Raw genomic sequence first — 18,186 nt, forward strand, 5'->3', positions numbered from 1 at the left:
GCGAAATATGAGGAAAATTTTGATGGATATATTTGCCAAGTATAGAGATTTATGAAAATGGATAGAAGAGAGGGAGGTTAATCCGGTGTCTAAGTAAGTACAAAGATACGTTAATAAGAAAAGTATAAACATCTAACCTTGCTCGATTTACCTGTTTTTTGAAGATTATTGTTTCCAGTCATTACCAAAATACCATTTAATACTTCTAATGTCCTTCTTTTTATTATCACTTCCGAATTCAAATAATATGTTAAAATATATGACAATGCTAAATAACAATCTCGAGTTATTATTGTTCTTCTGCATCGCGATCATCTGCATCCATTGGAATAGGATTTGGTACAGGAGCTGGAGGCAGAGCTGGATTCAAGTTTGCATTAAGTTGTTGCAAAATATTAAGCTGTTGCATATTCGCATTAACAGCCGCTGCTATATTGTCCTGAGGGTTATTATTATTATTATTATTGAAGTTTTGTATTCCATTCATATTTCTGTGATTTTCCAAAGCTATCATTTTCTGACGTTTTTCCTCCATTAAACGGTCCCTAAAAAATATCGACAATTCAAATAATAGGAACAAATTTTCACCAACAATGGAACCTAAGTACATGATAAAGAATTTTGAATACATTTCTAGAAGCTCGACTAAACTTTATCATTCAATAGATGGAAAAAGATTTCTATAAAAGTGCTCAACATTACTCATTATACATTGGCGGTTAATCCTAAGAGAATATTCTGATCATAATGAACTACATCACTATATTCGGACTCACAGTTTTCACTCTCAGAATTTACTAAATCATCACAATCGGTAATGTAATCCGGATTAATAATAATTTGTCCTATCGCTACAATCATCTCTTTATTTTTCACATTTCACAGCAGGTTTGCGGCGAATGCGATTCTAATGGTTGAAATTTAGAATCTATTGTTCAAGAGATCCCAAAAAAATTCAATGGTATTGAGATCGCGGTGATATGGTGGCAATCTGAGTATTGTAACAATGTTAATCTAAAATGTATTTTCATAAGTCTCAAATAGCAATACTTCTTTATAATATTATATAATTGTACTATCAGGATATTATCTGAAATTAGAAAGTTTTTTTGGAAATAACCACTGTTTCGTTTTGTTTGTTTGTTATGTGGATTTATTACTTATACCAATTTTGAATAGTTCTTCGCAAAACGCTACAACCAATATTTGAATTCTGCAAGGTTTTACATTTATTGTGTTTGGTATTGGAGGATACCACTTCATATTTTCAATATTTTTGCCTTGAATCATAATATTTTTCACCGCTTTCTTGCTGTGGCAATTCTTATACGACCCTTTCTTGCACTTTTGCGAAAGAATTTGTGATTACAACGTTAAACTATTGAATACCTTATACACTATTTCGTAACCTTGTGTATTTATGATTTTATAACCATTTTGAATTCCACATTAATGATTCTTTTTCGAAATATACCACAGTTTTGATAAACGATGCTCACTCTACGGCGTTCTGTTAACGAATGGTAGCTTATACAATTGCTGGCATTCAAAGCTTGAAAACAAAATGAAATTAGACATTGTGTAGAGCTCTGTTCACCACGACGAATCATTATTTTCTTCATCTCATTTTGCATTAATTACTTCGTTGTCAAAATTATTTCCAATCATGAATTTATTTTTTTTTCTTTATATCGTTATTGCTGGAATCTTTATTGGACAATGTTTGATACAACATGTTATTCTTAGTTTATATTAGGTTGATACGGACCACCTTAATCTAGATTGGTCATGGTTCACTTAGACGCCTGATACTTATTGTGGCAACGTTTATTTTGCACAATTTGAGAATTTAGCTGACAACGTAGCTATCCTCACATCTTGTTCCCTTTTAAACTTATTTTTGAGCATTTCCAACTTTTTCTATGTCTAATATTGTTATTTACTCCCCAGCATTGGACATCGTTTTTCCGTTAAGATAAGACATAGTCAGAGAAGATGCTCGATCGTTTCTTCTTCCTACTTTTTGCTAGCAAATCTGATCTAAGTTCTCTTCCATTTTGTAGAGTCTAGATACACAGCCTACTCTAGTGCCGCGAATCCAGAAGATTGCCTCGCGACAGTTCATTAACATTTTTGTTTTTAAGGCTCCCTGGCTGTCTGTGTAAATAATTGTTCAGTTTCTTCAGCAGCCCCTGTTTCATTGGCATGCTATCATATTCTAAGGATGTTTGTTTCATCCTTTCCTCGAAACTATTGGATTTTCATATTTTCCTCCTTTTTCATCTATTTCCTGCAGAATATTTGTATGCCTATAAATCTGTACCCGGCAAGGATTGTTTTCTAGAGCACCTTTTAAGGTTACTCATTTTACACTCGACTTTGCATAAAATGTGAGATGACAAAAACAATTTATAATTGATTTTGCAATATATTGTTAGTGTACAATGTTTTTCACATAATAAAAATTGAGAAGTCCTTAGTGTTCATGTAATTAAAGTGATGTGTATTTATAGAACCCCATTACCTTTTATTTTTCAAATACATATGTGTTTATATTCAAATATTTCCGAATTCTGCAACTAAATATGTCTTTGCAATACAGATAAATATTATTACCTATGCTTATGTATATAATCCTGAACATTTGGTAGGCCGTCAATAACGCAAGCTGACAAAGCTGATCTATAGATATTCATATCAGTAGCTTCGTACCATTCGTTAGTTTTCTCATCATAGCATTCTACATGGTATATTGTAGTTACACCTAAAATATATTAGCTTCAAATGAGGCTGAATACCTACAGAGTTGCATAAATATAATTTGAAAAAATGAGCCCAATCATATTTCCAAATGCTCACCATTGAATCCGCCAATTGCGAATATCATATCATCAACAATCTCGATGGCGAAATTACTTCTCGGATTATACATATCGGGTATTGGTGACCAACTGTTTGTTTGTGGATTGAATTTTTCTCCACTACACATTCTTGAGATGCCATTGAATCCACCTATCACGTACACTTGACTATGGTAAGCTATACAGGACACGCCTGATCTCCTGGACCTCATGGGACTTATTAAAGACCATTGGTTGAGCTCTGGATCATATACTTCTACAGAATGCATGCATTCTTGACCGTTAAATCCACCAGTGATATAAATTTTACCTGAAAAGAAGAATACTTTGTAATAAGAAAATTTTTTTCCACAGATACATACCATTCAAATCACATGCACTAGCATCTGATCTTTGCATATTCATAGGAGCTATCAGAGACCATTGATTGGTTTCATGGTCATATTTCTCTGCAGTATTTTGTCTATGATGTCCATCATACCCTCCCATGGCATAAATTAAATCTCCCAATACAGCAGTGCTAACATAACATCGTCTGGCATGCATCGGGGCAATTTCTTTCCATGATTTAGTCACCGCGTCAAAACATCGACAAGAATTAAAATACTCCATACCATCAAATCCTCCGATAACGTATATTTTGAAACCTACAACAGCTGTTCCATGATAAGCTCTTGGTCCAGTTGGATCAACCTCTTCAACTTTCACCCAGCGATCGGCTCTTGTATCATAGGTTTCAATGAAATTAGTAGGAGAACCTCCGCTCCAACCTCCAATGGCAAATAGAATTTCATGCGGCACTCTTGGACGTGCTATTTCGGGAGTTATCACTTCACCATCTCTAGGAGACCAAATTATTAGGAACTGTTTACCTACCGCTTCTGAATATATGTGGACTGAAAGTCGAAATGGTAATCGATATGCTAGTAAAAAATACATGGATGCTTTATATAAGCAAACATTATTTGCTGATAGAACATAATTGAACTGAATATATAATTTCTACTTTACAAATATTTTTGCTTGTAAGAAATAAGTAATTTTGTCATTATTATATAGAAAAAGAAGCAAACTACAGATAAACGCAATTTTATAATTTTCTATAAATTGATATTTTAATGATATTAGGATATGGTGATAAGCGTAGTCAACCAGAAACGAGTAATATCTTTATTGATTCATATCCTAACCGAAATTCCATAACAAGATCTACTGTCAGTAAATTAGTAAAAAGTGTAACTAAACTGGTTCAGTAATAGATTTATCCAAATCAGGTGCGTAACTTAAATGGTCCGGCGTCTTTAGATTTATTTTCAATTTTATTTGAAAACTTCATTATTATTAATTTTCAGATAATAACAATATCCCAAACGACAATATTTGGCTACAACAAGATGGTGTCCCACTTCACTATGCGTGTTTGCTGAGGAAATACCAATAATGTGTTTCCGCACTTCGAAATTATGGCATTTAGGTATAGAGAAGATTACATGAAAAATGATCAGCATTTCTTAAGGATTTCTAAAAACACAAAATATATAGGGTAATACATTCAAAATAACAAAGTTCATTATTTTTCCGATAAAAGGAAAGATGACAACAAAGTAGATACCACCGGCCGTATCACAAGACAAGATGAAAAAATTTATAAAAATTGGACACGCCGTTTCCGAGATAATTGAGGCGTTCCATACATAGAACTCTGTTTGACAAGATTCCGAATATGCTGAATATGATGCGCATGGTATCCATATTTTAAAAATTTTAACAACTCATAACAAAAGTCGACAGGATTTTTTTGAATTCCAACAAATACAGTCAAATATCGGGGCAGTTTTATCTGATTCACAATTTAGGTTGCAAGCTCATTTGCGTTTTGAAATACGTTAGATCATGAATAATAATTCATCTCAAGATATCATGGAATGATTACACAGTTAAATGGAATTAATGATAATAAAGTGAATGTGTTACAATTTACGAAGTGCTTAATTACATAGACACGTAGAGTAACTATACATTTCTGCAGTTTATAAAAATGTGGATAAGTACCAAAGAAGAAAAGAACGTTCTAATATTTTTGTAAATTACTTAGAATAAGTTATATCTGAATATTTAAGTAATCATTATTCTATTATTCTTTGTTTTCGTTTTTTTCCGCTACTCAGTACCTAACTCAAATGTTGTATACCTCAGTTACAATGTCTAGATGAGTCTGAAAACGATGTTAGATTTATACTTTTAAATGATAGGGCACACCGTAACATACATTTTGAATTTGCCGCAAGTCCCTAGCACTCATAATAAAGCTAATATAAATATTTTCACTTCGCCCTCAATTCTTCTTGCTTACGTCACCAGCGTCGACTGAGTTTCGCCCATCAAGCTACAGCAGCATCCATACCACGTTGTTTTGTTTTACCATCATATCGCGTCGTGTTGTATTAGTTTTATTTTTTGTCAAGATTTCGAAGTTTCAATGACAAGGGTTCGTTATATATATTATATTGTACAAAAATGTTCCAAGACAACTGTTACTGTACCAAATAAAGGAAGAAAAATTACAAAAAAAATGGTGTAATGGAATGAAAAGGGACAGTGAAAGGAATACTGTTTTATCAAGTTCAAGTAATCGGTTTTGTTGTGAAGATCATTTCGAGGTAAGTAGGTACTGTCATCTCGCAGAATAAAAACTTAAACTTTACGATATAGGGTAGCTTGACATAGTATTGTAACAATAATGTAGTATTTTTAAGGTGTTACTTGTGTTTTATTTTTTTGCTCTTTTGCATTGGCGTGGCGTCCGGAAGGAATATAACCTAAATATTGTTAGAAAAAAAAAGGAGCACCATCGGTTTTTCGCCACTAATACACACAATTCCTTTTTTATGAGAATTTTCATCAAATTACATTTTTTATGTGAGTTGGTTGAAACCGTAAGCTAGTTAGCGGTCATTAACTAAAACAAATTAATAAAATCTAGAGGTACTACAACTTTTAGAAAATAATAGTATTTCCTTATCTTATTATAATTATTTTTTAATGAAAAACATTTCTCACTTGGACACCATAAGTCCGACAAAATTGAGTTTGCACCAAATTAAATATAATATATTCGCATAAACTTGGTATCTCAAAATTAAGAAGTTCTGTGTTTTTCCCTATGAATATATCATTTCACCGATCTGTCTATTCATCTGATGTATACCACGGATTTTAACAGTCACAAAATCGTTCTTTTTGTCAAAATATCTAGCTATTGCAAGGGCATCTATTTGGAACAAGTTGTGTGAAGAGCTGCGAAAAAACCCCTGTTCCATTTTATCAACAAATCAATTTTTTGTCTTCAGAATAGCGACAAGTCTTTCCAACCACTAGCATTTTGTCGAATAGGTCGGCCGCTCTCCTATAAAATGGCGCTGATGACGTAGTACCAACATGAAACGGATCCTGGACGGTATAAAATATATCCAGATATCTAACCTTTGATTTGTTAATACTAATCGTTTCGACTTGAAATAAACACCATTATTCTCGTAAAATTGAGTAGTAATTAAGAATAGATGCTAATTAAGCCCTTTTCATTCTTGCAAGCACCGCAATAAAAACTATAAAGAAGCATATCCATATGGTCGGTGCTCTCGTCATTATGTATGCACAATGTTGATGGCTACAAGCATTCTATAACATACTTTTAGTAATAGCAAAGTCAGAGAAAACCTACACAATTGGAGTTCCTTAATAATTTATCACAAGCTCGTTTACGATATTGCACAGGAAATTACAGAAAATAACACCGTTCAGAAACGAATAGATGAGATGGGTCGCGACGTAGTCTCCAATTTTTTATCCAGCAATGTTATGAAGATATGTTCGAAATACTTAAATTCAAAATATGTGCAAAGAAATGCATGATGCATGCTTAGATAGTCTGTCTGATACCAGAGAAGAATTCCAAGCAGTTAAAGTTTTTTTCAGAAAAATATATTCCATAGAAAAGCATTACTTTTGTAGCGACAAAAGATGCATCATATATCGAATTGTAATTTGAAACCCACTCAAAGCTACTTCTGTGTCATGTACTTGTTATTTACTGCGTGATTTATAAGTACTTATATACTTTTACTTGGATACAGGATCCGAATTGAGAATACTGTAGCAACTCAAAATATATCCATATCTTGCATTAAATATCCTCAATCATGTGTGTGATAGTTTTGGAAAAAAACTGGATCATCAACGACGTTGAATCCAGTGTCACAAAAATCTAGATGCAGTTGCTTGAAAAATCCAGTAGCAACAAAATCATTAAAAACAGTCGTTTACAACATACTGTCAAATATTTGTAACTACATCCTCCAAAAATTTTATTGTTACTTATCTTAGTTGAAATTTATCCACAGTAGTGTGGATATAGGATTGAGAATCCGCAACAAGGTCAAGGGTAGACAGTTCGCGAAAGAACGACAGCTGTCAGCAGTGGTATGGGTAGTAAAGATTAGAAATGAACGGCAGAAAAGTAATAATTCAATTGTACATAGTGTAAATAAAATTAAAGAAAACCGAAACGTTTGATTCAATAATTAAATAACCAACAAACGTAACATCATCCGTTTTATTTTGAATTTTTAGATAAAGAACCTACTTTTCAAACTTTCAACGTTATCTCATTCAGCAAACAGATGCACTTTTATCGAGACGACTTTGTACAATCAGTGCCCGATTATTTATAAATTAACCGCCCAGAAGTCCTTATTTAACGCATATAAATTTTTATGGAAGCTTACTTCAAAGAAAGGATCTACAGTACAACACCAGCTCTCGTTGACGTGTAATTACACATTTCCAGTTACGTGTTGAGGTTGTACAGTACCCTGTCAATAGATTGTGTTATTTAAAATTAATATATTTTCTATTAGCCCAGTTTTAATATAATGAAATGATCTTTTTGAACATTGGGTATAAAAGGTCCAAGAACTAATAAATTGAATGTATTATTTGACATAGTATTCCTAATAATTAGCATAAAATGAATATATTTTTTAATGTTTTTTATATTAATGAGCGCAGAATAATTTTAGGTATAATTACCTGTGCGTTATCATTTCCAAATCATAAAGGAATTTGAGGGTTTCTATAATCATGGGTCTGCTTTCTTCTGAACTGGACACATAAGGATGTTCTTTCACTCGTTCGAGAAAAAATTGCGTATCTAATAGCCCCAATCGTATACATTTCATCAAAGACACAATATGTTTTTTTCTCACTTCTGTATCTTGATCAATCCATCTCAATATCAATTCCCACACCGTTTCTTCACTTTTCACGTTCAAATCATCTGCAGTGATAATTTCTTGGATTTCAGGAAAAGATAGAGCTAGGATTTCATTACTTTCATTTCCTATCTGAGTGAAATTTCTCATGATGTACTTCCATGTGTCATTAGCTAAATCTCTACAAAAATGGTTTCTTGCAAAGTTCAGAATACCAATACAATTTTTAGGAGTCAAATTCTCCTTCAGGAATTTACAACAAAGTTCCAATACACCCAATATACTCAAATAATCTGCGGTGATCAATAATGAATATACGTTGTCATGGTTTATATCCAGTTTTCTCAGATATATGTACACCAAAAGTTTTTGGAGCATTTCCGATGTTACTCCTGGTAAATGAACTCTGTGTTTCTCTCTATTATGTAGCGTTGTAGTGAATAACGCCCTGAAACAGAAATAAAACTAAAACTTCATTTTTTCAAACCAATATAGATTTCCACTAACATAATATTGTTTACCCCAAAATCACAATATTAGAATAAGTGAAGCCGCTAAAGGTGGTTTTCCATGTGCTGAAGAAATAATTGGAAACACATTATGAAGCTGACTGCAAGTGCAAATATTAGAATTGTTATTTCTTTGTAGCCGGTATAAAGTTATAACATTGATAAATATTATAACAAAATAATTAACTTTGTTATTTTGATAGAATTAAAAAAAGCCAAAACAATAGGTTATTGGATCAGGACTCATCACCACACAAATAAATAACTTAGATTAAAAATACAACAAAAACTGATTTTAACAAAAATCTGTGTGCAAAACACGTACTTAAAACTTTTTTAAACATAGTGTGAAATAAGTTGCCCATGAAAATGGATACAAAAATAAGTTCTGAAGCCATAAGTGAAATTACTAAACATGAAATGCAATAAGTGAAATTTCTCACTCTGAATGTTTCAATTTGAAATTTAAAAGCATACGGACTTAGCGACGTAGTTAAAAATGATATACAGACTAGTGTTGATGATCATGATATAAACACACAAAAAGGTGCTAAAGAGCAAAAAATAATCATGAAAACTATAACTATAACTTGCGAAACCAACATCATAAAACTGTAGTAAAAAACAATTATCAAAGATGGATGAAAGTGATAGAGAAGGATTTGAAGGTAAGCTCATGGAAATACTTTTCAGTCATATCTATAACGAAAGTAACGAAATATCTGTAGTAGAGCTACTTATGTTTTGAGATATGGCAACACTGACGTGAATATGTAAAATGTGACATTACCATTATAAAATGACATCATTAATGGCGAACGTACTCAGAACGTATTGTCGTACGAGTGATATTTGAATTGTTTACAAATACTTGAAACATTGATCAAGATCAAAAAATGGAATTAAACTGCGAACATTTTCTTGTGATGATTTTCTACGACGTTCGACATGGATAAACCAACCGCATTGTGCCAATCAACTCGCTTCTACTTTTGATGGTGAAGCACTACCTCGAGACACAGTGTTTCACTGGTTTCCAAGTTCAATCGTGGTCGCACTTCGCTATAAGATGAATTTCGTAAAGATGGATCAATATCGGCTGCTGTGCCAAAATACGTCGATTTTGTGCGTAAACTGATATTGCAAGATCGTCATGTGATGTACCGTGAGATTGAGGAATACTTGGATGTGTTCGTCATAATTTGACAATCGCTAAAAAAACTCATGTTGATTAGCGCAAAGAAATGATGAAAAAATTTAATCGCGGTGATTGAAAAGAAATCTATAAGATCACTATAGGCGAGGAATCATTGATGCTAGAAACTAAACAAAAGTTTTTGAACAGTCAAAACATGGAATGGATGGTTCATCCGCCGCACTGTCTTTGTTTTGCACCCAATGATTTCTTCTTATTCCAGCATTTCAAACGGAACAGAATAGAGAAAATGCTTGGAGAATTGGTTCAAACGTATCCAAAAATTTGTTTTCCTTTGTCTATCTCATAACTTAAGTAGCAACCCTTGTAGTATATGGTATACACAGTTTTTAAAATGAAAGATTTTTACGAGTTTGCATAATGGAGCCATGAGACGTAAGCTGAAGCAAAGAGTGTAAAATCGAATTTCCAACAGGTGTTGAACAAGATATTTTTGAGACAACTCCAGAAAAATGCAGTTGGTATTTTTTTTAATCAATGTTCATAATTCTATCAAATTCGCTATGTCACTTGTCACGGATCAAAAGTAATATTTAAAATATCAATCGGCAAAGGACTCTAGCTGTGGACAAAATAGTTATGCCATTTTGTGGAAATGTAGACTTCGACAATAATCGAACTGAGTACAAAATAAAAACATACAATGGTCGGTTAATCAGATTTCTCAAATTTTTCACTTCACACGATTATCCCGATTATATGAAATTGGATCAATATCCTTGATTTAACCACATAAATCTGGTCGAAAAGAAGCCATCGCTAGCCATACATCATTTTTCCGAGTATAAAATGAAAAGAAAATGCATCCCAATAAAATGGTGACAACTTAGGAGCTTATGGAAGACGATTTCGATAGGAGAAAGTATTTAGATAATATTGTAGCTTAATATTTTTGCAAGATTATTTGCAATGAATGAAAAAAATGAGAGTATCATTGTCAATAGCTTTAATTTGAGAAATTATTAGTTTATTTGAAACTATTTAAACAAATCCTTCAATCATAATCACAATATTTGAGAAATAATTTTATTATTTATTTTAAAATTTGTGAAATCCATCTGCGTCTGCATTTAAGAGTGATATTACTATCAGCAATGAAGATATGGAACAAAACACCTATAAATTAAAGTCTCTTTTTGCAGCAGCCGTTCGGAAACGTTGGCCCCCAATATATTTTTTACTAGTGTTCCATCTAACCGTTGTACAATGTGCAACAGTACATGCGAGGAATTCTATTGTGGATGCATATCTCATTTCAGATCACTCACATTTAAAATTGTCCTCAGTTTCTGAATCAATTTCTTGAGGCAATTTTATTCTATTTGTTGAATCGATAATTCCAAAATATATCTGCGTTGTTTAAGTCAATAGAATCAATTTCAATTTTATGAACGAAAAAAGATAGTACCTCATGGTATTATTTTCAACTCTTGTTTTGCTCCAAGAGCAGATTTAGATGGTGTTGTGGGTAATAATACATTTTTTTTACGTTCCATTTAAAAGTGATATTTGTCAGTTTCACACCCTTCCATCGAAGAAGCTTCTACTTTGCAAACATATTAAGAACAACACCGCATTTTTGCAATATTCTTCAGAAGCAGAACAATCACGACATTTCATCACAACATTTGATAGTTCTTACTTGTGTGGTCTAGTCCTTCACTTTTGAAGAAATGATGAACATAACCCACAGCATTTTCTCAATAAAGTTTATGAACATATCTAAAACATAGAAGAATAATACAATTATACACTCAAAAACTAGATATTACTTCTTAAACTGGATCTTTATCATCTCTAATTCATTCCAACTTTAAACTCTATATTGACACCTCGCATATCGGTTTTGCGCATGTAATATCTGCCCTATGACGAACCTACAATTTTAAAGGAGAGAGAAATGTTTAGCTTCATATAACAGATCACATATCAGTATTGGTTAATGAAATGAGCAAACTTACGCGAATTCAATGCACTAAAAATATAATACAAAATACAAACTTGTCCACATATTTAGTAAACCTAGTAAAATTCATTATAATTTCTTAAAAAACTAAAAACACGGAAAATATGAATGGAAAGGTTTTTAACAATGTGATCCAATCTGCTTGGTCATATATTCATATTCTTACATTTTAAATAAAAAGAAATTACGTGTACATGAACACTGAACTATTATATGAATATAATACCTTATATGAACTAAAAAATTTGAGACATATGATACTTACCGTTTGCATATTGAGAATCCTTTTTTCTACACTGATCAATTCTCGACAAAATGGGAGAATCGGTATTAATATATTTCGCATCATATAACAGATTTAGGAAACTATTCAAAAATAACGCTAAACAAAAATGATATTTAGTTGATACGAAAAATATTATTATGAACGTAATCCTAGTGTTACTCAGCTTATCTTTCTCTAAACACCTAATGACGTCATAGCTGTAAATTTCCACACCATGATAAGGCGCAACTTTCAAAATTTTGATTCAATTAGCTTTGTTTTTTTACGTGATGTATGTCACTGATACTCCATAAAAATTTTAACAAAAGCTTTTGGTAAAATTACATTGAACTATCCTATTACGCCGACAAAGATAGAAAGCTACACCAGTATGTTGAGAACACACAGAGCGAACAAATTTAGTTTGACATACTTCGAATGTATTAACCTAAATCAAATGCGAATGTCAAAGTAGAGTGAATTTAATATATTTATTGTTTTATCGTGGTTAAAGTTTAGTTATAATTGTTCAATTTTGAGTGGAAAAGTTTGAAATTTGAAATATTACTTTTTTGACGGAAATCCTTATTTATGGTTGTTATTTGTTGATATTTACCTACTGAGAACTTCGAGAATATTTCTTTAGATAATACGTTTTTCTAAATTGCAGTTCCAGTTACCTTTTTTATTATGCTCCCCAATCTTCAACTTTTACCGAAAGTTTGTTTTTCATCAACATATCATAGTATGATGTTATTTTTCCATATATTATCAAACAGTTTAATGTTTACCTGAAATAAGAGCTACAAGCGCAGAGAATTGCTCTGTGCACAGGAATTTCGGCTCCATCATCTAAAACAATAGTTGCGTCGCAGAGTTGGTTGTTTTCTTTTAATTCAAAAAGAGCTTGCATCGCCTGAATACTCATACATCTTCCTGATCCACAGTCCATGTGTTTCCCGATGAAGGTGTTCGATTCGCCCATTTCATTGCTCTGGGCCATTTTGTTACTTTGTTAAGATTTGGACACAAGTAATTTAGTGAATCAATTAATAAATATAAACTGAAATGAAAAGTCAAATTTGAAAGACAGTAATAAAGGTGATCAATTATCTCAAATGCTAAACAACGTATTCGTCCACTTTTCGACGAATAAAAGTGAGAAAACATTATGCATGGTATGAGCTGTAGGATTGAAGGAAATTCATGAATTAAGTTAATCTCATAGGAATATGGAATTACAACCGAGAATTAGGAATTAAGAACATATTCAATAAATTTGAACCAGAATTGGAAATAATTAACTTTTTCATTCTATACGTATGTTTTGAGTACCAGTTAGTGATATGAACCAATCTACAAACATATTCTTACCCCCACCTTCATCTTGACGTAAAGCTCCGTACTACGAATTGTTCAAATAATTTTAAGATTAGTTCATACGAAAATTTGATGATTCATTTGGATAAATAAAATTATTTGACTGTCATCTGTATATTTATTACCTTTCCTCATATTTTCAATAATATACGCTGACGGTAAATAATAATGTAGCAGTGAGTTTTTGGTCGAATTAACTGTTGAATTTGTAGTTAGTAACTAATAGCAAATGAAATGTTTATTTATAGTAAACTCCGTTGGAACATGTAAAGAAGTGAAGGAATGTTCTTGTTGAGTCGAATATTTTGAAAACTGTTATGATTCACAGTTTTGTGGTCAAAATAACAATATTTAAGATTTAGTGAGAAAATAATATATGGAGAGAGAAAAAGGGAAAAAGGAGATGATTTCGTGAATTGACCTTTCATAAACTTAAAATATATTGAGGAAGACAGAGTACATATAGGTCACTTGAGAAGAATATACTCGTTTTTCCATTGAGGATATTTAGTTTTTGGTCGACAATTATTTCTCATTGTAAATTTAAAATTAGCAGCTTTTTGAAAAAACAAGATTTTAATCATCTCCCTCAGAAAACTATCTAAATTTATATTATATTCAAAGTGCCAATTGGTAAATGGTATAACCCTACAATTAATGCTTATTTGGTATAAACCAACCTGCATCATTACCGCGACAAGTTTTAAACATGGAAGGGAGAAAAAATAAATTTTAGAAACATTTTTCTCAGTATTGTGAATTGAGGATTTCTTTAAAAAATATATGAATGCTATTGTTAATTTTGTATACAAAAAAAGTGATTTTTTTGTATGTTTGGCTTTCGGTCTCATTAATTGATTACTCAACGATGGTTATAAGTTCTAGATGGGTGTGAAAAATTAACAAACAATTAGGTCAAATTAAAATGATGTTCAAAAGTTATTGAGCATTTAGTAAGTAAATAGGTAAGCATTTAGTCTATGGTGAATACAACGTAACGCTCGTACGAATCAAGAGAATCCCCCCAATTGGAAATTGACTTCATTCTTTTACCATAACGACCAGACATTGCCAAATCAGTTTGGATTCTATGAAATTAGAGCTCATAGCTCTAATATCTGCTTGGCTATCAGATAACATGATAATCTCCTATTTCCGTCAATGTCTTTATAAAAGAAACAGGACATATTCTTCTATTTCAAATATTTCTGCTAGAAATATGCTTGGTGTATTTTGGAGAGACATTTTTGTACCATTTGATGGAATCTCTGTAAACTTCTAATATTCTCATTTTATCCTATTGATTTCTATAGGTTAGATTTGAAGAGTCTCAACAACACGACCAAAGTAAAGTCAGGAGAGACTTAACCGAAGAGATACCAACACCAGGAGGCATCAGGCAGGGCAACAGCTTCAGCCCATTTTTGTTCAATCTCTTAATGGACAGAATTATAGAGGAAGTATCATCACTAAATATGGGATACCCAATGGGACCGAATAAAAGAATCAGCATAGTATTGCTACGTCAACGATGCAGCTATTTTCGCGGAAACGAAGGACGACGTACAGAGACAACTACACAAATTCTGAGAGGTCAGCCAAGCGATCAACATGACTGTATTCACAGGAAAAACGAAAAGCATAACCTTTGCTAAAGAGACCGTACGATGTAAGCTAGTATTTCACGACAAAATCATCGATCAAGTCAATTTAAATACCTGGGTATGGGCCTGTCAAGTTAACACGACGCAGTGAAGAATCTAAGAGGCCAGATCAAAAAAGAGGCTGCCATATAGGGCTGCTTAAGACAGATAATATGAGCAAACGAATACATGCGAAAAGATAGCAAGACTTGTATCAGGTCAATCACGACATCAGGAATAGAAATCAGAGAGGAAACCAACAAAACGAAAAGCATGCTTCGGATAGCCGAAATGAAAACGCTCAGGACTATAGTGGGAAAGATAAGAGTCAATCGAATCAAAAACACTGACATAAGAAAACAAGACATCGTAAGAGGGGGGAGACAAAGAAAAAGATACTAGTACTCCCACGTGAGAAGAATTGAAGATAGTAGACTGCCACGCATCGTACTTGAAAATCCGGATGACCACCTAAGAAATGAATAGACAGCTGGCAGTCCATCTCCCAGGAACTGGTATAAAAGAACCTGCAAAGATAACAGATTATGAGATCTTAAAAATGAATAAGAAGAAGTTTTGAAGAGTTCCAGGAATGTGAAGCGGTAGTTTTCCACATCAGCTTTGTTAAAACCATCCAATTCTTCCTAAAATTTTCCATTAATCATAAAAACATAAACCCGTTACTAGAATCAACGACGAATATAGCTTTTTCAGTACCTGTTCGCAGTTTCATAGGATGCACATCATCAGTAAGAGTGAAGGCATTCTGGAAACTATCCATTTTTATTCGAATTAACCATTCTGAAAACAATTTCGTACGCCATTTTGATTGAATGAAATGTTCAACTAATCTCAATAAGAAGCCACTATCAGCTGCTCAATGGGTTGTCAAATAAACTTGCAAGTTCAAAGCTGTAAATTGTTAAAAACACTTGTATTTACCTAGCAGGCCAGTGACAATTATAAAACATCAACAACAAGTTTCATCGATTACATCCTTCATATCCTCTTTCCCTTCAAGAGATGCAATAAAGTATTTGCCAAATTCTGAAAAAGTGGTTGAAATAATATATCTCTAACTTTACTTACAAAATAATTATAATATTTTCATCCTATTATCATCACATTTGAAATAAAACGTTTTCTTTTTGAACTGCTAAAATGCTCACTACCAATATGGCGGTAAACCGACGTCGGTATAGGGAATGCTGGTAATCAGTAACCGATTTTTTAGTGTTCATTTCCTTCTGTGCCATTGAATGTATTTTATAACTTATAAGTAGTGTATAGTGCCTTAATGCTCCATTGGAAATAACTGTAAAACTATTTATATACCTAGAGTGATAGAGGAACGAAAAATATAGTTACAACTTGCTGGAAGAGATACTTTGTCATATTTATTTTCATAACTTGGCAATAAAATTTATTGAAAAAGATGTAATTTCAAAGTTGTTTGTTTCAAATAAATCAATATATCCATCTAAGGTATATTATTACAATTTTCCAATGACATGAAAAATTTCATACAGTATCATAAATAATATTGATAAATTCAAAAAATAAATATTGTGAACAATGCATAATGGAGTAAGACAGTGTATAATGATTTAATTGGTACCAACAATATGTTTAATTAACATGTTAAGCTCTATTTGTATATATTAAAATAATAAAAATTTTCACGAGCACTACATATGTAGTGAGTTTGTGCAGATTTAACTTGAGCATAGTTTCCAATCATGACTGTTTTTTTAGTTTTCAATAGCAAGCCAAGTATCTCCTTTTCTTCTTATCATCCACTAAAACATGATTGACGTTAATTTGATTAGGCTTGGGAGGTCTTGACAAACTTTCAGATACAACTAACTTTTTGAACTTAGTGACGGACATTTTTTCTTTGTTGCCGTCTGATGTAAATAATACGCACATATTAGAATAGTTTCTGTTATCAGCTATAGTGCTAATTTTCGGTACCATTGATCTCTTTGTGTAAACTGGTAGAGTATGATTTCAATTGATCAGAAAGATATATAAAGGCTTTTCGACTATTATAATCTACAATTATTGTCGGTTTTTCTATTTTCTCTCCACGTCTTCTTACAGAAACCATTGAATTGTTGTGTTTTGTTGAAATCATCAAAACATCTTTTCTGTCCTTCCATTTCAAAACAATACAACAACCTGTATTACTTTGTTAACTCGTAGATCAATACTTCTCCAACTTTGTTCTTACAACATCAACAATTTTTATCTGTTTGAACAGGAAGTCCCCATTCTCTTTTGAAGTTCGTGAGCTACTATAAAAATTGTTAATTTTCTGAAAACTCCAGGACAGTTTAAGTGGCACCGAAAATATTTATATCACCAGTTTTGTCTTTGCCGTAATACCTTCAGGTTATATGTACAACCATACAGTTTGTATAATTTTATTCCAAATTTTATTGCTTGAAGCTCAGAGGCTATGAAAGGGAACTAGTGTCTCATCGATACAAAATTCTACTTTTGGTACAACCGATCATTTTCTGGAGGATTGAAGTGAAATGCCATGTTTTTATTAGTATTTCGATTCTGTTTCTTGATAAAATAGCGTTTAGTTTATTTGTATATATCTCATATTTTGATCAGTAATCTCTGACTTGAGGTAACCGGATAATTCTCATCCACAATATTACGGACAAAAAAATCTCATCTCATCATAAGTGGTGTCATACCAAAGTTTTATGCGAGCATGAGGTAGAGTGTTGGTTTGACATTTCATACGTAAACTATAAGTCAAATAGTTCAAACCTCTATAAGTGCATTTGTTCTTATGTGACTTTTCGTTTTACATATCAATATTTTCCACATCTAAGTTTTCTGACCTGATTATGTTTTCAATGATAAAAAGCTGAAAAAATCACAGATAAACAAAAATAATGAAATGAAGAGCTTTTCTCATACTTTTTTATCAAGTAGCCCCCTGCCATTTTTTTAACATGGTGGCGCTTAACGTGTTAATGATCGAAGATACTATGTTTTAAACCAACTTTCACTAGATTCACTTTTTTGTTCTTCAAGAAAATAGTATATACTT

The 18,186-nt window shown here is 32.2% G+C and overlaps 1 protein-coding gene and 1 long non-coding RNA gene across 2 annotated transcripts; both read right to left on the reverse strand.

Moving 5' to 3' along the window:
- Positions 1 to 289: 289 nt before the first annotated feature.
- On the reverse strand, positions 290 to 13,093 carry LOC130441250 (kelch-like protein 10). The gene is made up of 6 exons (XM_056774836.1): positions 12,882 to 13,093; positions 7,953 to 8,582; positions 3,224 to 3,702; positions 2,860 to 3,171; positions 2,617 to 2,764; positions 290 to 545 (listed from the first exon to the last, which is right to left on the reverse strand). Exons 1-6 carry the CDS (start codon positions 13,091 to 13,093, stop codon positions 290 to 292), a joined length of 2,037 nt encoding a protein of 678 aa, XP_056630814.1.
- LOC130441639 (uncharacterized) lies at positions 11,554 to 12,219 on the reverse strand. Its single transcript, XR_008909633.1, has 3 exons — positions 12,091 to 12,219; positions 11,632 to 11,736; positions 11,554 to 11,581 (listed from the first exon to the last, which is right to left on the reverse strand). It is a non-coding gene; the product is annotated as an uncharacterized LOC130441639 (long non-coding RNA).
- Positions 13,094 to 18,186: the final 5,093 nt, after the last annotated feature.

The sequence above is a fragment of the Diorhabda sublineata genome, chromosome 3 (assembly GCF_026230105.1).
Source record: "Diorhabda sublineata isolate icDioSubl1.1 chromosome 3, icDioSubl1.1, whole genome shotgun sequence".
In the NCBI taxonomy this organism is placed as follows: Eukaryota; Metazoa; Arthropoda; class Insecta; order Coleoptera; family Chrysomelidae; genus Diorhabda; species Diorhabda sublineata.